The sequence below is a fragment of the Colias croceus genome, chromosome 4, assembly GCF_905220415.1.
Source record: "Colias croceus chromosome 4, ilColCroc2.1".
Lineage (NCBI taxonomy): Eukaryota > Metazoa > Arthropoda > Insecta > Lepidoptera > Pieridae > Colias > Colias croceus.
This window is the reverse complement of record NC_059540.1, coordinates 6467061-6494758: the sequence shown is the minus strand read 5'-3', so window position 1 is coordinate 6494758 and position 27698 is coordinate 6467061. Positions and strand designations below refer to the sequence as shown.

Here is a 27698-nt window from a genome sequence, read left to right as displayed (position 1 = left end):
ATTATGATTTATATGTAGATTGCGACAGCTCCTTATAAATATATACATTCTTTTCAGGTTATGTAAAGTTAAAGAAGTTGGAAGTATTAGAAAGTAGTCTTTCTAAAGAAGCTGATTCAATAAACACTAAAAATATACCTTCCGATGATAGTATATATACCGATTCAGAAAAAGAGTCCAATGCTTCAGATACTATGCCTTATCCGAGAAAAGTTCGTGAGTTAAAGGAAAAAATGCAAGTGAGACTTAATACTGAATTAGATATTGCAAACGGAAGTCCGTTTTCTGATGAAGATTTGAATAATAAAATAAGCAGAAAAAGTCTTCTCACGTCTACAAATTTAGAACAACAGCAATCAGAAGTGAATAAAAGTATTAATCTTACAATACAGGAATCTAAAGCAAGAAAATCTATTCTAAAAAACGCCAACGATAGTAAAAGTAATACTGAAAATCATATCGCTGCTTTCGAAAATCTACAAATCTTCGACGATACCGAAACTTCTGGTTATCGATCTAACTCAAGTCGACAAACTGAATCGAGTGAAACGGAATCAGATTATGGCTATTCGACAATTACCGATTTAACGACACCGAAAAAAGTAGAACTGAGTTTACGGTCGAAAGATTCAGCATCCACGGGCGTTTTACCCGATGAATGTTGGTTAACAATTAATGAGAAAACGTTTGATTGGAGTGATGATGACGAGGAAGAGGAAGTTGAAACCGCTTCAAAGATATCATTAAATAGGAATCTATATGAAACGCACCACTACCTCAATTCGGTAGCCTTCATGAATAACTTCGTGGATAATTTTATTATTAGTTTGGGTTCTGGTCTAGGGTTTCCCCAAGATTCTATTAATAATGCTTTAACACAAGGTGCAAGTGTGTACTGCAGTAGTTTAAGAAACGGTTTAAAAACGTGCTATGAAATTTATCCGGCTCTCTTGGCTGCTTGGCCCAATGCAGCTAATCAGTGGATAATACGAGAAAGAAAGATAATACAAAACCCTAGAACCAATTTTAGTTATCAGTGGCCTACTAAATATATGGTTAGTAAAGCTCTCGGGTTCGGCTGTTTATTAGTTCCCGTAGGATTTCGCCCAAAGCGTGGTTTAAATCCGGACCAGAAATTACAATGGCGAGTAATATTTCCTGCAGCAGAAAGGTACTTAGAAAGCTGTTTAGCCCATTCTCATATGAGGTGTTATCTATTCATGTTAACTTTACACAAAGCTTTTATGGAAAATGAAACATCAAAGATAGGTGTTGATGCAAGTCACATAAAAAATCACCTATTTTGGCAATGTGAAGATAACTATGCAAAATGGCCAGAAGATAGACTTGGAGAAACTCTTCGATTGTTCCTGCGTAGTTTTTATACTCATTTTGGACGTTCAAGGTTGCCAAATTATTTCATTGAGAACTGTAATGAATTTAAGAGTGTACCAAAACCGTTACTCTTAAAAGTGCAACGAAAACTGGCTGATATTTTAGAAGCCCCAGTCATGCACTTGCTATACGCATTAAATAAAATTAAATACATCAAGAAAGATTTCTATCCAGCATTTGATTGCCAGAGACTTTATCATATTTTAACATGTAAGAATCCATTGCGTATTATAAATCCGCAGCTACCCTTAAACATGAACCCTTCGAGCTATTCATCTGATAGCGAGGATGAAAATATTCAAAATATTTGGGATAAAGCTAAAATTCATGACAAACATTATCAATGGAAAAAAGAAAGGCAACGGCAAATAAAAGAAAGAAGAAGAGCAAATTTGGTGAATAAGAAATCTGGAAAAGTTTCAGGAAAGGAAAATGTTCACACAGAGATAAATAAAACTGTAAGTACTTAAAGTAATTAGTGTGTTAGGTATTTTTATGCGTGATTTTTGTGATTTGATAATGGATATTGATTATGATAATTTTATTTGATGATTCTATAATTGTTTCTTTTTAGATAATTTTGCCGACCAAAATGGAAACCGAGCGAAGGCGTTTAGTGTTTGAATTTTTCATTCCTCACTTCATTGCAATGGCTCGCTCTAGTGAAAAGTTTGATGCTATTCGGCAAGCAGTTATTTACTTGGAACAAGCAAGACGTCTTTGCATTCTATTGCGCGGAGAACCAGCAGGTGAAGCGACTGCCAATGAATATATTCACGTCATCCGGGATAAATTAGCAGATTGTCAGAGAAAATTAGCTAACCAAGTTGGCTATAAGGTGTCAGTTCGAGAAAAAAGGAATCATGAACGATCCGTGCATTCTAATGTTATGCGCAAGCATCGACCAAAATATGAGCATATAATTAATCAAGATTCTCCGACATATAATTCAGGTATAGCACCATTTACTTTTGTAGACATTCATGTAGATAGTTCAGCTAACCAAGACGTAAAATCTTTTGTAGAAATCGAAGGATTAGAGGAATCAAAATTATAGTAGATGGGCACAGAAGCGATTTATAGATCTCAATTAAGAAAATTGAATAAAACAAATCGAAATTTTGTTACAGCTATAAAATGTTTAAAAAAGGTGTAGATATACTCATGTATTGTAAGAATATTTTTTTATAATATATTATAATGTACGTTGTACGAATTGATTTAGGAATGTTCGAAAATTAATTTCTAAACTTATTATATTGTTGTTGTATCAGATATGGCTAAATACCTATTTAAATTATTTAAATTGAACATTTAAAAAAGAGAGCTTTTTGTTTAAAAAAAAACAATAAGTTTTCCTTTTCTGATTATGAATTATTTTATTGATGCATGTTGATGTGAAATGTATAAGATGAATCTCTCCTGATTTTATATTGAATTGTACTTCTACATACCTACTACATAATGGTTTATTTGCCATTCAATACCTATCTAATACTGTGTGAAAGTATTTTATTAAAGTTACTATAAAGTCATATTTTTAGTTTAGGTACCAGAAAGAAATCCAAAAATAAAGTTTCATGTAACAACCAAATTCCAATCGATCAAATTCAATGCGCGTTCAAAGGTAGGTTTATAGAAGTTAATAATGAGTCAATTATTATGTTATTCTTAACAGTATTTTATTTTTCTGTGACTCATTTAGATCATAAATACTTTATCTAGTTACCAAAATTTAGAACTTAAGAGTTATAATAATTATAGAGTTGAAAATTTTTATTATAATATAGTTATTATATCGAAAAAAAATGTATATCGTCGTATTATAAATATCTCTATTGCCTTCATAAAAAGAGAACAAGAAAAACATATTTAGTTGCTTTTTTGATATTTCACTTTCATATTGTAGGATTATTCAATAAAAGCCCTAGTTTTTAATGTATAGTTTTTATTTCTTTTTTGTTCAAGTATAACATAATAAAAGATATTAAATAAGTGGATTTGCACTGGATACCATAGCTAGTAAAGCCATGCGCACATACATGCCGTATTCAGCTTGTCTGAAATAGGCAGCTCTTGGGTCTGTGTCAAATTCTGCTGATATCTCATCGACTCGTGGTAAAGGATGCATCACGATCATACGGCGTTTAGCACGCGTCATAAGTTGAGGAGTTACCACCAGCAGGCCACGTATCTAAAAAGTGGTATCAATTACATAGTTTATAATTCTTTATTAAAATTAAATATAAATTAATGTTATAAAACTAGAAGAAACAAATTACCTTTTCATACTCTTCTTGACTATCAAATCTTTCTCGTTGAATTCTTGTCATGTATAAAACATGTGTATCGCCCAAGACATCTTCCAGCTTATCGAAAACCCTTTGAGATATACCTTTTTCAGAGACAAAATCCATTATGTGTTTGGGCATACCGAGGCCAGGCGGGCTCACGTATTGAAGTTGTACTTGATAAAGGGTCAATAAACGGGCGAGAGAATGGACTGTCCGGCCATTCTTTAAATCACCAACCATTGTTATCGTTAATCCATTTACTGTACCGATTTCTTCCCTTATAGTAAAGATGTCTAATAACGCTTGTGTAGGGTGCTCACCAATGCCATCACCTGCGTTTATCAAAGGTTTTCGGCAATGCCTTGACGCGCGCTGCAATCAGTTAAAATGTTGTATAAAATATTAGGTAAATTACCTACTTTAATTTAAAGTTAACTGATACGGGGCAGCATTATTGATAAGATATTTTCGAGATTTAGTTTTATAGTCTTTTAATTCTCCCATGATATTCTTTATAATTAATTTATAATTTAAAAATTTATTTCCTAATTAAGTAAGCAAAAAAATTATCGTTTAATACTTACTGCGACTGCACCTGGTTCTGGGTGCCGAAGCACCACGACATCTGAGTAACTTGCCATAACAGCAACACTATCTTCTAATGTCTCTCCTTTTTTAGCAGAAGAGTTTGTTGCGTCTGTATGTATAACGGAACCTCCTAATCTTTGCATAGCCGCCGCAAAACTGCAACTCGTTCTTGTGCTCACTTCATAAAATATAGAAGCCATGACTTTTCCTCGTAATAAGTCATCTAGGAAACGACCTTTACTCACACTTGTTTTCATGAATTGAGCCAAATTGAAAATGTCATTCATAGTTTCTTTGCTGAAAGAGTCAACAGTAAGTATACTTTTACCGAATAATTCATTACGTTGTCGCTGTGGAGCGGAAACTTGAGGTGGGTAAGAAGAACTATCACATCTTTGTCTTGTTGGAGGAATTGCAGTAGGTAATGGAGACATACTTCTAAATCCTGGTGCTTCATTAAAGTGAACGTTTAATTTATTTTCAGTTTTACCTTGTTCTACTTGATCCAAATCGTAATCACTATATTTACTTATATCAAGAGTACTGTGGAATTCGAGTGCCGAGTTAGGTCGGCTCGTTTCCTGTTCTACCTTTTCGATAGCGTAAACCGGGAATGTTTGCTTTTTCGGAGTAGGCCATTCACGAACATTTTGACCAAAACCTGGTGGAACTAAAATTTTGCCTTCTACATATGCAATTTCTCCTCGTAAAGTGACACGGTGAACGGCTCCACATACATGCATTCCTGCAAATGGTGTCCATTTTGATTTTGTGAAATCCATAGCATCAGGAATGGTCCATTCGTAGTCCATATCAATCTCTACGTAAGTATTGGGTTGTTCAGGGAGATTAAATATTTTACGTGGGTTTCTGTGGAATTTATTTATTAAATCTTCCATAGTAAGGCGTCCTTGATGAACGGCATTTAGCAATAAGGGTAAAATTGTTTCCAGACCAGGGTAACCAGGTGGTGGTTTTTCTGAGTTTTTCTCTTCGACTGAATGCGGCGCATGATCAGTAGCAAAAATATCAATAATATCCATATTATTCCAAAGCTCTTGTTGATCTTCTGGACTACAAAGTACTGGTCTAACTTCAGCACGACCTTTACCAATCCTTTCTATATCATTGGTACTAAGGAACAGATGATGAGGACATACTTCACAAGTAACTTTAAGACCCCGTTCTTTAGCGGCTTTGATTATTAAAATTTCTTCTTTTCTAGCCACGTGACAGATATGAATTGGTCTGTCTAGCAGAGACGCCATGAGGATAATTGCACCCGTCTTTTCACGTTCTGCATGCGCACAAATTGGAAACTTTTTAGGCCAATTTTGTAAATGTTTTTGCCAAATTGTCATATCATCAAGTTTAAGTGTGGTAAATGTCTCATTAAGATACATTTTTAAAGCAGCTGCTTGAGGTGCTAATTCAGCTGCAGTATCAGAGTTACTTGTAGATGCACCCATAAATAATGCATAATCACAACGAGCACTCACACGTGATAGTGCTGACACCAGTTCGTATGATCCACGATCAATTACAGGGGGGTTCGTATTAGGCATAGCACAGATCATAGTGATTCCACCAGCAAGGGCAGAAGCTGTACACGAGTCGAAGTCTTCTTTATAGGTAGCACCAGGCTCTCTAACATGAACGTGAACATCTATGAAGCCTGGTAATTTTATAATGTTTCTTGATGTCATGCAATCAGTATGTGTTTTCATAGGTGGCGCCCCGCCACAGCGTAACATGGCCTGAAATAAAAAAAAAACATTTTTATGTAATTATATAAATACTAGCTAACCGCCCGCGGCTTCGCCCGCGTTTTCAAAGAAAAATTCGCATAGTTCCCGTTCCCATGGGATTTCCGGGATAAAACCTATCCTATGTGTTAATCCAAGTTACCCTCTAGGTATATGTGTGCTAAATTTCATTGTAATCGGTTCAGTAGTATTTGCGTGAAAGAGTAACAAACACACACATACACAATATCCTCACAAACTTTCGCATTTATAATATTAGTAGGATAATTTTAATTACTACAAAAATAACCATTTTTATATCTCTGTTTAGATGGAGCGAAAATGTATTAGATATATACAATTCTAATGCGAGCGAAGCCGTGGGCAGAAAAGCAATATTATACTTAAAACATTAGTTACTATTATTATTAGATATACATTATTTTGACCGTAAGTTAAATAAAATAAAAATAAAAAAATATATCATACATGTATTCTATTTATCTAACTAAGTATATTATGTAATATTATGAATTAAGTATATCATCTATACTAATATTATAAAGCTGAAGAGTTTGTTTGTTTGTTTGAACGCGCTAATCTCGGGAACTACTGGTCCGATTTGAAAAATTCTTTCGGTGTTTGATAGCCCTTTTATCAAGGAAGGCTATAGGCTATATATCATCACGCTAAGACTAACAGGAGCGGAGCTACGCGGGTGAAACCCCTCGGCACAGCTCGTACATAATTCATATTGTACGTCATATCGGTGTTAAAATAAATACCGTGATTATTACCTGTACTAAGAGCTTAGCGCATTTGACGTCTGTTACTAAGGGTACAGCGTAATCTACAGCCAGTCGTCTTGTTCTATATCCATGTGTTGAAAATGAGGAAACTCGACGAGCTCCTCCTCTCATCGGCAAATTAATCACAAGATCCAATTCACGTCTGGCCATAAAGTCTGCTAAATGCATAAGTTCTCCATCCGACCTAGCATCGTCTAGATCTCCTATGTGTTCAAATGTCCATTGTACGCTTTCGACCTGAAATAAACAAATTTGTTAAATATTTTGAGTAGATTAATATTTACAGTAGCTAGTAAAATGCAATTTAGGTATATAATATGTATGGAAAATAATTACGTCTATGCCATGTTCAGTATAAAAATCTCCAGTACCCATACTGGCATATAGTTTGTATCCCATCTTGTGTAAAATTCGTACACTTGGTAACAGCTCCATTTTGTGCTGAAAAATAAATTTTATTAATTTTAACGAACATTAAAACTTTCACAATATCCATTAATGAGACAAATTAAATTTAATTACCTTAAATGTACCGATGGAGAGCAAAATTGCTTTTTTTGGTATCCTAAATCCTGTGCTCATTAAAGATTTCAAATATGCTTCGTATCTGTTCTCACCAAAACAAGCCACTTCTCCTGTTGAAGCCATTTCTACTCCCAACGTAACATCTGCTCCGGATAGTCGTGAAAACGAGAATTGTGGAACCTTTACACCTACTTTACCACAACCACTCATAACATTTACTGGTTCCACTGGTATACCAAGAATCACTTTTGTGGCCATAGCCACAAAATCGTGATCAAGAGTCTTAGAAACAAACGGGAATGATCTTGACACTCTTACATTGCACTCTATAACCTTCAGTTCATTATCTTTGGCAATAAGTTGCATATTAAATGGTCCAGTAACATCTAACGTTTCAGCTATAATTCTGGCAATATCCTTTATTTTTTCTAAAGTTTCATTATTTATATCTTGTGGTGGTGTCACCAACGTAGCATCACCTGAGTGAACCCCAGCATTTTCGACATGCTCCGAGACCGCCATACAAAGAAGTATACCATCTACAGCTACAACATCCACGTCTATCTCCTTAGCATCTAAAATATATTTCGATATTACCACTGGATGTTCTTTGCTTAATTTGCTTGCTGATTTTAGATATGTTTCGAGTTCCTGATGTGAATATGCAACATTCATAGCTGCTCCACTTAATACATATGACGGCCGAACCAAACATGGATATCCAACTTCTTCACAAAAAGTTATAGCCGACTCGAGATTAGTAAGCTCTTTCCAGCGTGGTTGTAATATTCCTCTACGATCTAACATTCTAGAAAATTTAAATCTATTTTCCGCATTATCAACCATATCTGGTGAGGTACCTAAGATAACTGCTTGCTGTCGGTGTAAGTCCATCGCGATATTATTAGGTAACTGTCCCCCCATACATAAAATAACACCATCTGGATGCTCAATATTATAAATATCCATTACAACTTCGAAAGAAATTTCTTCAAAATATAATCTATCACTCATATCATAATCAGTACTAACGGTCTCTGGGTTGTAATTTACCATTATAGTTTTCTTATTTTGATTTTTCAATTCTCTTAAACAACCTACAGCACACCAATCAAATTCCACTGAGCTCCCTATTCTATATACTCCAGAACCCAGCACCATTATGAATTCACCTGGGAATTCTAAATCATGTATACATCCATTGTAAGTTAGGTATAAGTAGTTTGTGGAGGCTGGCCATTCGGCGGCAACTGTATCTATTTTTTTAACGAATGGAGTAATTTTATATTCTTCTCTTAATTTTCGTACTGCTAGTTCTGTAATTTTAATAGCAGCAGCTATTTGTTTATCTGAAAATCCAATTTGCTTGGCTTTTTTCAAAGAATTTGAAGTTATGGGTCCCTTTATAGATTCAAGATTTTCATAGTAATCAATAATATTTTTCATCTTATTTAAGAACCAATGGTCAATTTTAGTTAGTTCATACAATTTGTCTACTGAGTAACCTGCTTTTAATGCCGCGGCTAGGATAAACATTCTTTTATCTGTTGGTTCTCTTAAATCATTGTCATTAACTTTTATAATATAGGGATCAAAACCGTTAACATTTTCATCCACCATTCGTAACGCTTTCTGAAATGCTTCTTCAAAACTTCTACCAATGGCCATAACTTCACCAACACTTTTCATCGAGCTTCCAATTTTTGTACTAACTCGATTAAATTTGGCTAAATCCCATCGTGGTATTTTAACAACGCAGTAATCTAAACTAGGTTCGAAGCACGCTGTTGTTACACCAGTAACAGAATTTTTTATTTCTGGTAGCGGAATGCCTAAAGATAACTTTGCAGCAACATATGCCAATGGATATCCAGTAGCTTTGCTAGCTAACGCAGAACTTCTAGACAATCTTGCGTTCACTTCTATTATATAAAATTCTTCTGAATTGGGATTCAACGCATACTGAATATTACACTCACCAACGATGCCAAAATGTCTAATTACTTTTATGGCGGTATTTCGTAACATATAATATTCACGATTAGACAATGTTTGACTCGGAGCTACAACAATAGATTCTCCTGTATGAATTCCTAAGGGATCTACATTCTCCATATTACAAACTGTAATACAATTATCATATGCATCTCTTACAACTTCGTATTCTACTTCTTTCCAGCCCTTTAAAGACTTATCTATTATTAATTGTTCGGAATGTGACAGAGCTTGGTGGGCAAGAGATTTTAACTCTTCTTCATTATTTGCAAATCCTGATCCTAAACCTCCCAGTGAAAACGCTGATCGAGCCATTACTGGATAACCTATTTTAATGGCGGCTGTGAGAGCTTCTTCTACTGATGACACCGCTGCACTGGGTGCAACTTTTTCACCTATTGCATTAATTTTTTCCGCAAATATTTTTCTGTCTTCAGTGTCTACAATAGATTGAATTGGAGTACCAAGAACACTCACATTATATTTGTTAAATATTTTACTTTTTTCTAATTCGACTCCACAATTTAAAGCTGTTTGGCCACCAAAAGTGAGAAGAACACCAGTGGGACGTTCTGCTTTTATAACTTGTTCAACGTATTCTGGTGTTATAGGTAAAAAATAAACCTTGTCAGCTAAACCTTTTGATGTTTGGACGGTCGCGATGTTTGGGTTTATTAAAACAGTTTGTATTTTTTCTTCTTGCATGGCTTTAACACCTTGCGACCCAGAATAATCAAATTCACCAGCTTGACCTATGGACAATCCGCCAGAACCAAGGATTAGAACTTTTTTAGGTCTTTCTTGAAGTTTAGGAGTAAATTTAATTTTTTCCGTTATCATTTCATTAACAATAGCTTGCTTTTTATTTTTATACGATTTAACTAAATCAATGAAAACATCAAAAAGACATTCCAGATCAGTTGGGCCAGCCGTGTGTTCAGGATGAAATTGAACACTGAAGAATGGGAGTATTTTATGGCATATACCCTCATTAGTCTTATCGTTTTCATTTGTAAATAATACGTCCCATTTATCTGGAAGAGTCTCAGCATCAACAGCGTAACCGTGATTTTGTGACGTCATGAAGCACCGTCCAGTTCCATTGTGCGTGCAAGGAAGATTGTGTCCACGGTTTCCGTAACTGAAAAAAATCAGCAAAATAGTTACAGCACATATTTTAAAGGTAAATAACCTCGGCATTAATTTAAAATATCAATAATTATAAATTTATAAAGAATAGAAAAAATTCGATCACGAGGCGGGACTCGAACCCGCATCCTTCGCGCCATTCCGGTTAAATCCGGATAAATCATCTCAATAGATGGCGCGCGGTGTGTCCCTTAAGACACATAAAACTGAAAGAATAGAATAAATTCGATTGTTCAGGCGGGTCACGAGTGGCTGAGTTGGTTAGGCATCCGCCCCGGAATGGCGCGAAGGATGCGGGTTCGAGTCCCGCCTCGTGATCGAATTTTTTCTACTATTCTTTATAAATTTATATTTATAAAGCATTTGAATGCCATAAAAACCAAAAAAATATAAATTCATATCAATAATTATTATTTGATTCTTACCTTGTTTTGTATGTCTTGCAACCTGCCGCAGTTGCAAGTAACTGGTGACCTAAGCATATTCCAAATATAGGCTTTATGTTTTTCTGGTCGTTGATTCGGAGACGTAACTGTTCAACAGTAGCTTTACAGACTTCTGGATCACCGGGACCGTTACTTATGAATAGTCCGTCATAAGTGTTTGCATCTAGAGCATAATCCCATGGAACTAATACTACTTTTGCGTTCCTTTTAATCAAACATCTAATTTGATTATATTTTAATCCACAGTCGACTGCCATAATAGTTACGTCTCCATTAGGATTGAATATTCGAGGCTCCTAAAATATAATTTAATATTTATTTTAAATCTAAACAACTTAAAATAAAAATATTTCTTTTTAACAAAAAACTAATGTAAAAAAATTTAAATGATATCGTGCTAGCTTTGAATAAAAAAAATAATAATAATAAGTCGATTCACCCACTTGAATGTTCTTAGCTTCTAAGTTCTATGAGCGTTCTGCTTACCTTCGAAGAAACTTCTGCAACTAAATTTCTTGTATTTGGATCAGTTAAAGACGTCATAGGTGCGAATGGTGGTTCCCCTTGAATTATTTTCCCTAACATTACACCCTCTCGAAGTCGGAATGTAAGTGCTCTGGTGTCAACACCGCAAAGGCCTGGTACACCTTTTGCTGCTAACCATCTTCCTAGTGATTGCTTCGCCCTCCAATGGCAAGCTTCTGTACTTACTTCGCCAACAATCAAAGCGGAGGCCCAAATACGATCGGATTCGAACCATCTGAAGTTTTAAAATACGATATTGAGAATGATCTTAATTTGGTTGAATCTTTTTCTAAAGTAGGCTTTGTAAGGTTTATTGTTTATACCTTTTACTTAATCTTTAACCTTTGGAATATACGTGAAGAAGGTTTTTCGTAAAAGAGTACCTATGTATGTATAGTAATATAATATGTAATATGAAATGCCTAAAAATCATTCCTCTTAGTTATAAATTTAAGACAATATACCTCTTTTTAATTTAACACAAAGAATTTCTTCAAAAATTGAGTACCTAACTACTTATTATTTAACACTTATTTTTTTAGTCTGGCTATCTAATTAATGATATATTATGTGTAACGCAGTTATGTTACCTAGGTAAACCATGTTCATCGCGCTCGTTTTCATCAGGAACTCCATAATTACCCACGAGAGGGTAAGTGAGTACCAGTAACTGGGCGTGGTAGGAGGGATCCGTCAATGATTCTGGATAACCCACCATACCCGTTTGGAACACTGGAATACATGATTAAAGTTAGAATCTTGGCCTAAATAATATATTACATACTAGTGGTCCGCCCCGGCTTCGCCCGTGGTACATATTTCGCAATAAAAGGTAGCCTATGTCCTTTCTCGGGTATCAAAATATCTCCATACCAAATTTCATGCAAATTGGTTCAGTAGTTTAGGCGTGATTGAGTAACAGACAGACAGACAGACAGAGTTACTTTCGCATTTATAATATTAGTATGGATAATGTGTTGGTATATGTGAGCAAATTTTAATTAAGTATTTAATTTTACTGACTGTTTCGCGCGAAGTAATCATTACTACCACCATTATAATTTGTAATATATTGAACAATACTAAACTCAGCATATTATGTGAGTCTTATTCCATCTCGAATTTGAAAAAATAATTCTCAATATATCACTACATAGTATAAAACAAAGTCGCTTTCTCTGTCCCTATGACCCTTTGTATGCTTAAATCTTTAAAACTACGCAACGGATTTTGATGCGGTTTTTTTAATAGATAGAGTGATTCAAGAATCAAGAGGAAGGTTTTAGTATATAATTTATTAGGTTTTAGACAAAGCGAGCGAAGCCGCGGGCGGTAAGCTAGTCTAATAACATAGCTATACCTAAACAAAATTTTATAAATATTGATAAATAGTTTCGGAATTTATTACCGACGCGGACGTTCGCTTGCTTTATTTTATTGTTTTAGGAAAACTGTTATTATTTGGGACAGAGTTCCTTGAACTGTTATCAAATATTTAATAAAAACTGTTGTGTCTATAGATTATCATAAACAATATATGCTAAGATCTATTGTCTGTGATGCTAATTGAGCACCGTTATAATTTGAACGTCGGTTAAGAAGGTTAACTGGTACTTACCAACTTCTCCCTCAACGGGAACTTGAGCTCCAAAACTTCGTCCTTGGAATATAGATCCATCAGCAAGAACGAGGCAGCAGGGAGGCCCAACTTCACAACTAAGATCATTTTTACCTTCCATTATATCTGAAACTTGTCGAAAAATATTTTCAGTCAGCAAAATTACTCTTGTATTACCAAGGTATGCTGATGACAAAAGTGCGTAACTACGGAATTTTATATTTAAGATAATATTTCAATTTATGTACATTTTTTGCGATATCATACTATTTGTCCGACCCTTCATTCCAGCATTAATTATAATATAAAATGGACCTATATATTTTTAAATATGCATACAAATATGACGGAAAGCGGTGGTTTGAACTGTTTGAGGTAAGATAATGTAGTGGATTGTTATCATAGTGCAGCAATAGATATGACCGACCTAGAAATGTTAAGGTTACGAGTTACTACAATTTTTAATGAAGCGATACGTTCCCTATTTATAGTTACTAGGGTCAATGCGCCAATTCTCGAAGGTTTATGGAAATTATAATATTTGGAATCTAATTGACAACAAAGAAGTATCTCACACTGTTAACAATGAAAATGTTATGAATAAGAATAAAAAACAATTTTAAGATATCTGTAAATACTACCGTTATGTATATTATTATTTTCTTTAGTAACCATTACAATACGAAATTCATAAATTACAATTACAAATTCTTTATCATAGTAAATACTAGGTAGGATTGTATTTCTATTTCTCCTCTCTCAAACATTAACTATCATGTTGAACCTATACCTACTTAATACCTATAATCAATACTTTCAGTAGGTAGGTACTTATTAAGTTTTTCTAGTCCCTTTTGTATTCAATTAACCTTGGATTCAATAAAAAAATACGAACGCTTTCGTGTCCCACTAGGAAAGTACCTACCAATCTTCTAGGTAGATATTAAAAATAAAAAAAGGAAAAAAACTGATAAATTACAAAACATTTTTACAGTTAGGTAACTAGGTATTTAGTACCTACCTAGAAAGATATGTGTCTGAAAATAAATATATATCTATCTATGCTGGCATTAAAATAAAAACTAATACTTTTTTCAGTAAATATTTAATAGCTTTAGGAAACAACTGCTAGGAACATACGTAAATAAATTAAGACATAGGTAGATAGTTAAGAGAATTAATTTAATTCTGAAAAATATTATTTTTTGTCATTTATTTTTGTAATAATTAGTTATAGCATTTAATAAATTGATCGAATATTAATATTTAACATAGCCAGAAGTAAGTAAACATTTTTTTAAATATCAAGTTTTGTGGTTGAACCAACAATACACGTGTTACATACAATGAAAAAAATATGACATTTAATATTACTCATAACAAGGTACCTAAATAAATACTTTGAAAATACGCTCTTACATATTATCGTCTATATGCGAAGTTACACTCACATTTTAGGTTCAAATTGCCGGCCACGTGGTATTTTTAAAGAGCCACGAAGAACGGTCCGGCGCTGTCGCGAACTGCGCAACGACAGACCGAGCTCGTTCAGAGCTCAACTTCCTTCAAGTTACGCGTTATCATACTTCGTCACAATACCAACCAGTCGGGTCACATCCTGCTCTCGCATACACACTTTGCATATGGGCCTCTCGTTTACGCATCACTAAGGTCAATGATGTGAATGATGCTAATGTTTGCTGCGAAGTTGGGTTTGGAATTTGATTGAAATATTAAGTCTAGCTATATTATAAACAATAGAATGGGACATTTTGATCACGGATATAGGCATTTTACCTTATTTACTTCCGTAGAAATTATAACATAAATTAATTTGATAACCTGTTGAATTTAATTTATTGTTTTAATTCTTTATAATTTAGTTTCAATTAATATAAGAGTAAGTAAGTGCACATTAAAATCGTATCCACCATGTTTATCCTGTTACTTAAAGTACAAGATAAAGTATCTACTACGAAAAAATAAAAAACATTTATTTTGTTCCAACCATTTCAATTGCCAGTTGTTATTTGAATCATACCTTTTCCTAAACCCATTGTTTCTTTAAAAAAGGCTGTGATTTTACTCTCCAAACAACAACGGCGACAATTACTTCATTATTATCGTCAAATTTCTCATTTCAAATGTATTCATACGCCAAGATAAGCCAGACCCCTATCTTTTTGTTTACCTTTCCCGGTCTTTTTTCTTAATTCTTCTCATTAATCCTTTCTTTTACCCATTCCTTGAATAGTCGGCAATCTCCTTGCAGCGGTGTTAGGTCTACAGATAGCCTTATGCCTCTGCAAATGTGCATGGCGCTTACCATCAGGCGTCCCACCAGCTTCTTTCCCGACTATGAGATAAGAAAAAAAACTATACTTCGCAGGGACCTAGATCTGGCAAATATGCTGTTCGAACAGAATAGATGATTTTTTAAGGCAGCCATCAAAATGCCAGCCAGGAACCGGAGGTTTGAAAGCCGGTGCGATGCAATAATTGTGCTTTAACTGCTCTTTTTAATTTCATGCTCCTCAATTGTGGTGAAGAACCTTCTCTGTACTCAAATGAAAATCTTTCCCTAAGAAGAAGAAATCTTGCCCTAGTTATAGGATCTTTTTTTAAGTTATTTATTGGATATAAAGCAACATAAAACATATTTCAGATTTTTCATTAACACTGGAAATGCCAGATTATTATCACCACTATATTTGGATCAGCGTAGTATCAGTTTTTTTGATAAGGAGTTGCAAAATATCTTGACTAAAAGGATTAAGTGATCAAAATTCAAATCAATAAGATGTCAACAAACTATCTTGCAAAATGACCTATATATTATTTGAAATACTTTACTTTCTCAATTTCAGCCTAAGTATTCCAATGTTTGCGAATAAGAGGTTCTTCTATTATTAAGTCTTTTAATAAAAATCTGTATGGTTAACTTGAGATATTACGCACTTTGTACGTTCAGGTATTAAAATTAACTATCGACACACTATAGATAAAGTTATTGAAGTTGAAATGGTATAATCCTTACCTGCTTTTTGATAAAAACAGTTAACCGAACTACAGCCAACGCGTTACTAAAAAGTGAAATGTAAATAAACATTTCGATTTAGATTTCAGCGTCCATTTAATATATTGACTTAGTAGTATTTAGTCAGTAGTTCGTCGCCATATATACTTAAGGGGGGTTAGGCGGTCAGCGAAAATTCAGCTATTCGGGCCTGAGGTAAGCGGTGAGGGGGTGCGCGTTTAGTATGGAATCAACGTGCTCGAAACTAAAAATCGTAAGCGCCATTCACATTTTTATATGAAAGTGAATGAAAATATTTAGTATTTTCTAAATCTAAAACAGTCACGAAATCGAGAAGGTAAATACCTATGCATTTGTGATTTTATACGAATTATTATCGTAAAATACGGTTGTAATGAGCATTTATATGATATTTTAGAGGTAACTTCAGGATTTTTTTTTATCGAGCAAAGTTTTTCCAATCGTGTTTTGGAAACAGTCATCCCATCACACATACGTTCTGTAATACATATTAGAAATTTCAGTGCGAAAAAACTTCAATATTTTTAATTATAGCTCATAGAAAACAGTTCATTTTGCCGTGTTCACCTACTAAGGGCCCTTAAAATAAACTATAATTTTACAACATTTGATCGACGGAGACCCCTACTACTGTGTAGTTAAAAATAACAACGAACCTAACCTTTTACCTTACCCACCCGTTGTCCAAACCAACGATTTTTGCTAAATGACGTTCAGTGAAGACGTTAAACGTTACATTAAGAGGGGTTAGGCGGTCAGCGAAAATTCAGCTATTCGGGCCTGAGGTAAGCGGTGAGGGGGTCCGCGTTTAGTATGGAATCAACGTGCTCCAAACTAAAAATCGTAAGCGCCATTCACATTTTTATCAAAAAGTGAATGAAAATATTTAGTATTTTCTAAATCTAAAACAGTCACGAAATCGACAAGGTAAATACCTATGTATTTGTGATTTTATACGAATTATTATCGTAAAATACGGTTGTAATGAGCATTTATATGATATTTTAGAGGTAACTTCAGGATTTTTTTTTTATCGAGCAAAATGTTTCCAATCGTGTTTTGGAAACAGTCATCCCATCACACATACGTTCTGTAATACATATTAGAAATTCCAGTGCGAAAAAACTTCAATATTTTCAATTATAGCTCATAGAAAACAGTCCATTTTGCCGTGTTCACCTACTAAGGCCCCTTAAACAACTTGACGAGTTTTCGTTTAGTCATTCAATTAAACGTCATCATTCAATGAACGCGCTATAGTCATTCAATCAAATAGCAGATTCAACCAGATGACTGTGACATATAAAACATTTACTTCAATTTAAGTTTAAATTCTTTGTTGAAATAAAGAGAAAGCGATAGTTATGTCGTACATAATTTATGAGATTCTACTGATGAAATTCGGTTATCGATTAATCGTAATTCGTATTAATCGATATTTTGTGTAGAAGTAAGCTAAAGGCGAACTCCAAAAACAAAATTGTCATCCGTCCAATATATTACCGATGTTAGCTCAGGTTTTTTTTTATTTATTGAAATAGCTGCAGCAGAAATATGTACAAAAAAGTTACTATACGGATAATTAAAGTATACGGAACCATATAAACTATTAAACAAAACAGAAAGCTACCATTGACCTTTTCTATAAGTATTCCTACTTATCCAAAATAGCGACAAGGAAGTACAAAGTCTGTCCCATTATCCAAATCATCATATTAAAGAACGTACTTAGTCAGTTTAAAATAAAATAAGAAAGAAAATCAAAGAAAAATTTTGTTCTAAAAGTTTTATTATTTCAATAATTAATTTAAATAAATACTATAATCCAACGGACTAGTTCTGTTCAAAATAGGGTAGTCTATAAATTTGATCGTGTTGTTCAGCGGTGCTTCTTGCATCTCTATAATTTCGATTATATTCTGTTCGGGCGCAGGTTTAAGCCAAACTCCTGGGACGTATAATGTAATTTGAGGTCCAACCTGAGGCCAGTATCTTCCTAGGTGCCGCTTATTTACGTAGATATATCCCTGTTGAATAAAAAAATAATGTACTTAGGCAAACATAAAATTTGAAAAAAGCATGTATTTTCTATTTAATGCGTTCTTGGGTAGCAAACCTATCTTCATATCTCGATATAAATGATAATATAAGTAGTAAGTTTATATTAAGAGACCTAAATTATTTTTGAAAGGAAATTAGAATAATGTGAAATTATAAAACAATGTTATATTAACCTTTCCCCAACCAGAGGTATCGATGAATGAGTCCAAGGGTATCTGTCCAGCTGGTAACACAAACGAACCGGTAAATAGTATGGGACTATCTAATTTGCTTTTTCTATTAATTAATTCTTCATTAGAACGAGGAACAATTTCTTGAAATACGCTTTTGTCCAAGGAATAGCCCGTTATCGACCAAGTACCATCTAGTGTTTTATTGTTCAAAAGGACCGTGCTTAAAATACCCTGGAAACATAGAAGGAATGAGAATTAACTTAATAAATGGATACCTAGATTATATAAAAATATGTTTTTAGTATACCTAGTATGGAAAAGAACGTACCTTGTAATCGTGTAATCTGTTCCCATAATTTATTCGTCCCTGATTTTCCACAAGCAACGATAGTACTGAGCCTGGCGTTGACTTAATACTTAGCAAATACATTTTATGCATTCTATTTATAACTCCTTGGAAAGTCTGTAATGAAAATGGAATACTTAATTGAACTGTGTAAGATGCAACGTACATCTTACATATAATAATCTTTTACCAGTTACCATACTTACATTATTAACGTAAACAAAAATCCAATCTCGTGGCTTTTGAATTTCTAATATTCCATTTTCTTCGTTTATAGTTGTTTCATATAATATCATTCCTGAAAATTGCCGCAGGTCTTCAAAAGTGGGCAATTTTGAGCCCGTAACGTCTGCGTATTTTTTGCCTAAATATTTACGACCTTTGTCCGACAAAAGGCTTACAAATGGTTCTACTGTGATTTCTCCGTAAGCTCCTTTATTTGTCGCTATTGGAAGTGTTATGTTATTAACTTCAGGATTGAACTGCAAAAAAAAGAAATTATTTTAAAATGAGATGCAGATGTATCATGTAAAAAATAAGTAGCCTAACCTAACCCAAATAATTTATCACGTTTTCGTAACTATTTTCTTTTGTCACTTATATTAAATTGAAACAAGGAATGAGTAGGTGCTCTTATTTCTTTTCCTAGTCCAAAAGAAATATCGATAAGATGTCCTTATTCTGGCCAGCAGACCTGGAGAAAATGTTCATATCTAATGATTTCGGTAAGAAGTGCACTTACTTCAGCAATTGTGTTTCTTATAGCATAATACTTATGAGTAGGGTCACCCGCTTCAGTTAAAGGTGCATCATAGTCGTATGATGTTATGTCAGGCTGATAAAATGAACCATAGTTCGCACCTGTAGTGTAATAAATATTTATATTATAACACATAATCTTCTATAATATGAACAAGGCATGTTCTTGGTAAATAACAACTATGTCACTATTGTGTCTATAAAGAAATCGATAACTATCATTACAACTGAAAACGGGCACTATAATAGCACATATAAGTTAGGTATATAAGTTAGGTACTAGCTTACCCCCCGCGGCTTCGTCTGCTTTGTCTCAAACTTAATAAAATTAAATACTAAAACCTTTCTATTGAATCACTCTATGTATTAAAAAAACCGCATCATAATCCGTTCCGTAGTTTTAAAGATTTAAGCATACAAAGGGACATAGGGACAGCAAAAGCGGTTTTATACTATGTAGGTAGTGATTAGATAGACCGTGTTTATAATTTACAATAATATATAGGTACTCTATTTTATTATATTCTTATCAAGACGATATAAAGCATTAATAAATAATCAGGAGCATTTTTTATAATGCTGATAATTTTTTTTTTAATTCTGATGCATATGGTCGGAAAAAGTCGACGACACAAGAAGTCCTATTTCTATTTTTAAATATTGAACCTCATCTAACCAATCTCTCTCTATTCGTCTAATTAGTTTATTATTCATAAGGCCGTTATCAGACATTATTAAAAATATCCCTATCTATTTATTACTTCGCCCATGACATATATGTACATTATACAATTATTATTAATAGTCACAGTACACGTGGATTACCTAATGTAAATATAACAAATTGAATAAGCATGTTGCATCTTGTGTTACAAAAAAAAAATATCACACCTGACATAAATCCAAAATTAGTGCCACCGAAAAACATATAGAAGTTAAAATTAATACTGTTGCGAAGCATATCACGGAGGGTAACGATCACAGCATCCGTGGAGACCTGCTGAATCTTCTCCGTCCAGTGAGTGAGCCAGCCTGGGTAGTACTCCGAATTCATGAGAGGACCAACCGGCATAAAGTTACGGAGGTCACTGAACGTTTTCATAACGCTTTTGGATGCTGTAAATGAAATAAGGAGAAAATTAAGAAGAGTTAATTTAAATTGGTGTACCTACATGTATCTATCAAATAAAGGTTTTTTGGCCAAAAAAAATAATTTTAATGGTATGTTGCCGTTTAGTATGATGCTAATCAATGTAAGCTTAAACTTTAATTTTTGTCTGTTCCTAAGTTTGCATCAATTAGTATTGCATCTCCTATTCATTATTCACTAATAATGGGTAAATGTAGCTAAAAATTAGTAGATATATTAGGAACACACACATTAAAATAAACGAACTCATAGCACTAGTATATGCAAGAAATATAATATAAGGAAGGTACTCACTTGGTCCAAAATCGATAGTCGTAAGAACACCAGGTACGGATCCATCGAAGAAGTATGACCTGTATGAACCATCGGTTGTGTAGAGGAGAGCATCGGTACCAACGTGCTCAGATATTATGTCACGCATTTGTTCCATATATTTCTTATCTGCACCATAACTGCCGTATTCATTTTCTACCTATTTAAATGTTAAACAAATACTGTATGAATTCAGAGCACAGTCATTGTCTCGATATGACTATGTTCAGATATAGTTTCAATTAACTAATAACTTAACAAGACAGCAAATAGAAGACAGCAAGTAGAAAGGTGAATTATTTGTAGAGTTTACATACGATATTTATTTTGATGTTTTTCTTTATCTATACATATAATAAATCTGTAGAAGGGTCAATTCTGTACATTGAAAATATTGAAAAAATAAATAGCAGGGGGTGTTACTGGATCGATACCAAACCCAAATATGTGTTTAAAAAAATTTTTGTCTGTCTGTCTGTCTGTCTGTCTGTATGTGAAGACATCACGTGAAAACTAACGGTTCGATTTGGATGAAACTTGGTATAATTATACCTTATTATCCTGGGCGTAAAATAGGATACTTTTTATCCAGGAAAAATACGTAGAAAAAAAATTATCTTAATTTTTCAGTTTTATCCATAGACATTGTTCTGTAGAACCGCGTACACACGTTGCGTATTATTATAGGTCGAGCCGTATTTGGTCTTTATAATAGATATTTATAAGATGTCATTGTCAGAGTTACTCAAAATGGAGAAATAAACCATCCACGCGAAGACCGACTTCCGCGCGGACGGAGTCGCGGGCGGAAGCTAGTCATAAATATAAATTATTACTCGCCTTTGAAGATAGTAAAGGCAAGATATCATAGTAATAAGAAGTATACATGTTAATTTTTTTTCGAAATATACTTTGCTAAGACATTTGAATATTACCTATTAAAGTAATTCCTTCAAATGAGAGTATAACAGACAGTTTAATGTTAATAAAAAAAATTGTATGACCCTATGACCCCTTTCAATCCATGTAGATTGAATGGTCATAGGTCAAATTATGTCCAATCCATTTATTCTTCAATCAAATGAGTAAATATAAATACGATTCTAAATACACAGCATATTTTCAGTTATATCTGCTCTTGATTACGAATTATTTGTTTTATTATTTTACAGCTATAGTTAGGTTCCAATTTATAAAGAAAACATTAAAAATATCATTAAATGACTGCTGCCTTCAATACAAAATATACTTACGAAATAATTGTTTAACTTGAGAAAGGAACATTATACAAAACCGTATAACGTACATACCTAATAATTAAATCTGCAAATCAAAATTATCATAATTCAAAAAATATCTAAAATATTGTATTTTAATTTTTTTCGGTAATGATAAATGTTCTTATACGAATATTCGAGGCACGAATTTGATTAATTGGTCTATAGAATATACTTAGATTGTAATTGAGTAATATTTATTGGAAATTGAAACACTTTCACATTTTGAATATGAACTGGGTAGTTAATTAGTATACTTTTTTTTATTTTTTAGAATAAAAAAACATTCAATAATTATTTTTTATCAAATACCTGAACTAATATAATGGGACCACCATTTCCAAATAGTAGTGGCTTCATTAACCCAAAAAGCTTTGAAAACCATCGCCTAGTTTCGTCTACGAAATCTGAAATATTCAATAGATAACATTAGAATAAATAGGTTGGAAACGAAAGTGGGAGATATTGGTTCATCGTTATCAGATTTAATTTGTTTTCTCAGTACTATAACGTATAACACTTTTATGTAAATGAATACATATACCTAGTCAATTGATACATAAAAATATCTATACATTATAAACTTTTTGATTACGTACTCATTAATTTGAGTAATCAAAAATAATTAAAATAAGAAAAATTACCTTTATTTGTTGTGCGTAACTTTATATTTGGATACTTCCCCAAAAGCCAGTATGGAAAGCCACCCTTTGATAAAATAAACATAAAAAAATATTCATTAGAATATGCTTACTGTAACTATGAAAAATGTGACAAAAATAAAAATAAAAAATATATTTTTTTTTGACAAGTGTTATTTTGTAATTCATACCAAATCCCTTTCAGCACAGATATAAGGCCCTGGACGTAGAAGTACGTACAAACCTTCTTCTTCAGCTATGGTTATAAATTTTACAAGATCGTTATCATCAGCGAATGATTCCATTCCCTCCTCGGGCTCATGGCTACTCCACTCCACGTATCTAAAATATGTAATATTATTGCTAATTTGGATTTTTAATTTTAATTCATAATTTAATACGAGAGTTGAAATAAAATAGGTATAATTTAACAAAACATATGTATATAATTATAATTAATGCCATGTTTAACAAGAGAAGCATTGCAGTGATATGCTTACTAAATATACTCTCACTTTTAAATGTATTTAAAGAAAGTATAATATACAAAAAATAGTAAAAAAGTTAATCGTAGTCTATCTAATTTAAATTTTGCGTTGATTTATGTATTTCATTTAACGTTAGTAAGAGGAAAACGTTTTTGTTTTAGCCTACAGTTTGTATACTACAAAAGTGTGCAATATTATGATCAGATTTTTATAAAGATAAAGGAAACTTACGTAGAGACAGAGTTTAATCCAGCTGCTTTTATCTTTCTTAACCTATCCCTCCAATACTGATGCGGAAGTCGGAAGTAATGAAGCGAACCGGACATTATCCGGAAAGGAGATCCATCGAGAATAAATTCATTGCCCACGATGCTTATATTGCGTTTTGGCTGAAAAAACTATTATATTATCATAGTTATAAAGCGATAAAAGTCATTCTAAGCTTACAATGTCTTTCGTGAAACGTAATATTTAAGTAAAAAGAGAGAGATGATTTTTTTTTAATTGGATTTTTCAAAAATACACAGTAACTAGGCAAATAGCAGTAGTAATATGTATACCTCTATGTGATACAGAAATATAATTAGATAGTTGCTAAATATAAATTAATGTGTGAAATAGAAATAAACGTGTAATTTTTAAGGATTTAAATTGTATGATACTTTTGTAATTTCAGAAATATTAAAATGTATAGTTGTCAAGCAGTCCTCGTTAAGATTAAATTGAAATTCAAGAATGTCGACCCAATTAAATCTAGCTACGTATTGTTTAACTCAGTATTAAAACGGCACACTGCCTTCAAAATTATGTAAATATTAAATAGGTTTAAAGGCTTAGTTTAAGGTACCTGATACATATTATTCTATTCTACTTAATTTTTTTTAATATTGCACGGAGTTTTGTATACATATATGTAATATTTTATGGATAGTTGGATGTAGACGTATATCGACAGTTGCAGACGTATTGTTAGATTTTTTTTGACTTTGTGTTCCCTCACGGAACATCCGACCTTACGCGTCTTTTGCTGTTTTTTGCAAAGATGTTGGATGTAGACATATTTTATCGATAGTTGTGGACGTTTTGACATACCTATTTAGGAACTTTTTTGCGTTCCTTCTTACGGAGCTTCTTCGTGTTTTAGGTACTGTTTTTTGCACGCCTCATAAGCGAAGTGTTGAGGTTGTGCTCACTGTTTTATACTCTACTTAAGCTTCATAACACCGAATTCCGTTGATCAGTCAAATGGAAATAACATTAATTCGTATCATATTTTTTGTTGTATTCATACCACAATTAAAAATATGATCCTAATCTGCGCATCTGGTCAGAGGCGTATTAATTTACAACTGTTTGTCCGCAAATACTCTAATTTATTTGGCCATGAGACCAATTTTGAATGTAGGATATTTAAAAAAATCCCTAGTTGGTTCTTAAATATTCATCTATCTAACTAACGATCATATCACATAGTATAAAAATATCAAATATGGCATCAAATTTGATTTTTTTCTATAATTCTTCTTAATCTTAAATCTACTCGTCTAAAACGTCTACGTTTAATCAGAATTATTATCTAACTTTATCTGATTTTTTTCCAAAATGAAAGTAACAGATTTTACTCGTTGCAGGAAAAACCCATAACTTCAATATATCGTATTTCTTATGAAATAAATAAACAGCTCTTATTTATAACAAGACAAACAAACAAACAGACTATTTTTTGTATAAGTAAGTAGATGAAATTATTATTATTGTAAAATGTAAGTTTTATATTTTATTTTAGGACCGGTTCTAAACGACATAGTGGATCTTCTTTGCTTGCACACAAAAAGCAATTTGGGACCGGTTTGGCAGTACTCTTATACTCGTTCTACCAGCAAAATCTCATACACTTGGGAAAATAGATTCGAGAATTTTAAAAAATCAAACGTTCTGAAATTATTGGATATATTATGTATTTCATTCGATTGACATGTTGAATGATTTATTTATTTTCAAATTCAGTAACATTTTCAGTACGAGAGGTGGATGGATATGTGCAAAGATGAGTGCGATGACTGCAGATGACTGTTACTTATGAATAAAAATGGATGTACCTACAACGCTTGGGGTAGATGTATACTGGTGTACATACTTAACAGTACCGATTGATAAAGAAAATATTCCTTTCTATTTTGACTTCCTAACAGTACGACTATGTACAAAATATGAAAAAATAATTACCTTTAAATTCTCTACCTACATATTATGAAGGCTAAATTCATTAAACAACTTTCAGTGCTAATTGCTTATTTTAAGTTCAGTGTGGCAGTGTCAAAAGGTCGTTGAAAAGACGTTCATTAAGATAGATGTGACGGGTTAGCACCTGTTTGCATAATTGCAATTGCATAGAACAGAATACTGCGACAATAGCATAGGTAATTACATTTCACATAATTATCTATAACAAAATCACGACTTAATTTTACCATCCGTTATGTAGGTATTTATGTAGCGCATAATATTTTATGTCAGTAGATTTTATCGTATGACAACTATACAAGTGAGTTGGTGAAAAATTTATTGGTAGTTTTTTAAATTTATAAAAATCATTAGAAAAGTTTCAAGCCATTATTTAAATGGATTAGAAAGCTATCGTTATTCACTAATAATCTTCAAGAATAACCGTGTGTCTTCTGCAATTCCAAAAAAAATGGCTTTCACTTTATATGGATTTAATGAGCGAGTGAACAAGTTATTTTCTTATAGTATTTTATGTACCTAGTTGCGGTTAAGTGATTAGATACCTAAATTTGAAGAAATTTTGCTCTCATTGAAAATAAATTTATATCACAATGTGTAGCCGTAGATGCAGGCTGCAGCATATATTTTAGAGGGCTTTGTACGTAGTACATAATATTAACTCAATGAGGGCTTTGCGATCTGCCTAAAAAACTTCGAATGTAGGTATTCCAGGCTCCAATTCTAAGCTCATAAACGGACAAGTAGGTAAAGTTGCTAAGGGACGAAAAGATCGGAAGGGATCGTAACATATGAAATTGTTTTTTTTAATCCGCTGAATTTATAACATATTTCATTTGTTTGCAGTTTATAATAAGGTAATTATATTTTTAAAGTGAAACGTATTGGGATCGCGTAGCTTATCTCCACATCTATTTAAAAAAAAGATCCTTAATGAGTAATATCTTACTTTTAATTCCTTCTCTGCTAAGTCATTTCCTTGATTTAATTCCTTTAATTGGATAACAACTGGAACAGGGCTGGATGCACTATCATCGCAGTAAACAATGGTAGAAATTGTAGCGCATAGGAATACTGCTATTATCATGCATTTGTCCATTGTTTCATTCGTTTTTGTATCTGCAATAAAACATTTCGCAAAGTAAAAACTGGTAATTTCATGAGCCTTGTGTTATCGTAACTGCTATATTGTATTGAGCATGCGGTCGTTATAATAAATCGAATTACCACACTGATTAAAACTGTATTATGTATAGTAAAATATATCAGATATAGGATCCTATAGGTAGTTCTATAATTAACAGAAAATGAAAAATAATGCACAGTGTACGAGTACGTGTATCAGACCAAAAAAAGGAAAGCTCGCAGGTTCCTTTGAATCTAGTATTGTATTATCTGTGCTTTGAATTAATTTTCCACCTTATTTAGGTCGTTTATGATGTAGAAATTATAACTAAACAGCAGATAAGATACACTATTTTCAAATCCAGCGCCGATTTTTAGGTCGATCAGTTACTTATTAAATGAAAGTTAAATAGAAAAGTTCATTTGTAAAAGCGAAATTAAGGTTAATTATTACAAACAAAAACTTTTATGTAGATGCTCCTAAGATTCATTTAAATAAATTCATTTTAATTTTAGTTTGATTAAGAAAATATAGTCTCTAGAACATGAGCTGCATCTCATCATCGTATTACATCTGATATTATTATCGTCTACACCGCGAAACTATTATGCAGCTCGTGCATTGTCGATAGGTAAGTAGGTTCTTTTTATGCAATTGAAGAATGCAGTGTTTAAAATTGCATAGACTATAAAAGTAAATCCAAAGTAAACTAAGCCGTGATCTGGATTTGAATACGAGCATTTATGGCGTTTATTTCTAGAGAGGGTATTACGAATGCACAATGCATCTATGTGCGGTACGTTACCGGTCTTGCGGCAATGACCTCTTCGCTAGACACTGGAGCGGCAGTGAACTCTCTTGGCCCCAACTTGACAATCACATTAGTGCAAAGTAGGTGGGTTATTAGAGCGGACTAACGCCAGCAAGACACACGACCGTTCGCCTCGCTGTTCCCCTAGAAACTCGATGATTTT

At 33.0% G+C, this 27698-nt stretch overlaps 2 protein-coding genes across 4 annotated transcripts in view; one reads left to right on the top strand and one right to left on the bottom strand.

Annotated features, from left to right (window-relative positions):
* Positions 1–3333, top strand: part of LOC123691095 — a 5469-nt gene extending 2136 nt beyond the window's left edge. The window contains exons 3-4 of the mRNA XM_045635327.1: positions 58–1853; positions 1970–3333. Coding sequence (XP_045491283.1) covers positions 58–1853; positions 1970–2452 — 2279 coding nt within the window. The 3' untranslated portion in view covers positions 2453–3333. The remainder of the gene's footprint in view (positions 1–57; positions 1854–1969) is intronic.
* LOC123691094 (CAD protein) lies at positions 3333–27698 on the bottom strand. Of its 3 annotated transcripts, XM_045635326.1 has the most exons (23): positions 27530–27698; positions 26548–26717; positions 23586–23743; positions 23058–23208; positions 22870–22933; positions 22538–22632; positions 20931–21108; positions 20378–20602; positions 19470–19588; positions 18934–19209; positions 18710–18844; positions 18382–18612; positions 18032–18174; positions 13090–13187; positions 12062–12203; positions 11433–11706; positions 10926–11242; positions 7354–10492; positions 7168–7272; positions 6820–7068; positions 4274–6034; positions 3678–4061; positions 3333–3589 (listed from the first exon to the last, which is right to left on the bottom strand). In XM_045635326.1, the coding sequence occupies exons 2-23, from the start codon at positions 26695–26697 to the stop codon at positions 3383–3385; spliced, it is 8601 nt and encodes a 2866-aa protein (XP_045491282.1). In that variant the 5' UTR covers positions 26698–26717; positions 27530–27698; the 3' UTR covers positions 3333–3382. The 3 variants fall into 3 exon arrangements, with proteins under 3 accessions (XP_045491282.1, XP_045491281.1, XP_045491280.1); XM_045635325.1 differs by lacking the exons at positions 18032–18174; positions 18382–18612; positions 18710–18844; ... (8 more) ...; positions 26548–26717; positions 27530–27698 and adding an exon at positions 14541–14633 and having other exon boundaries at positions 13090–13215; XM_045635324.1 differs by lacking the exons at positions 18032–18174; positions 18382–18612; positions 18710–18844; ... (8 more) ...; positions 26548–26717; positions 27530–27698 and adding an exon at positions 14541–14631 and having other exon boundaries at positions 13090–13221.

Coding starts and splice junctions, on each gene's coding strand:
- LOC123691094 (XM_045635326.1), bottom strand. CDS start 26,697: ATGGACAAATGCATGATAATAGCAGTATTCCTATGCGCTACAATTTCT. Junction 11,243..11,432: donor TTGCAGAAGTTTCTTCGAAG/GTAAGCAGAACG, acceptor ATTATATTTTAG/GAGCCTCGAATATTCAATCC. Junction 7,069..7,167: donor ATACTGAACATGGCATAGAC/GTAATTATTTTC, acceptor TGTTTATTTCAG/GTCGAAAGCGTACAATGGAC.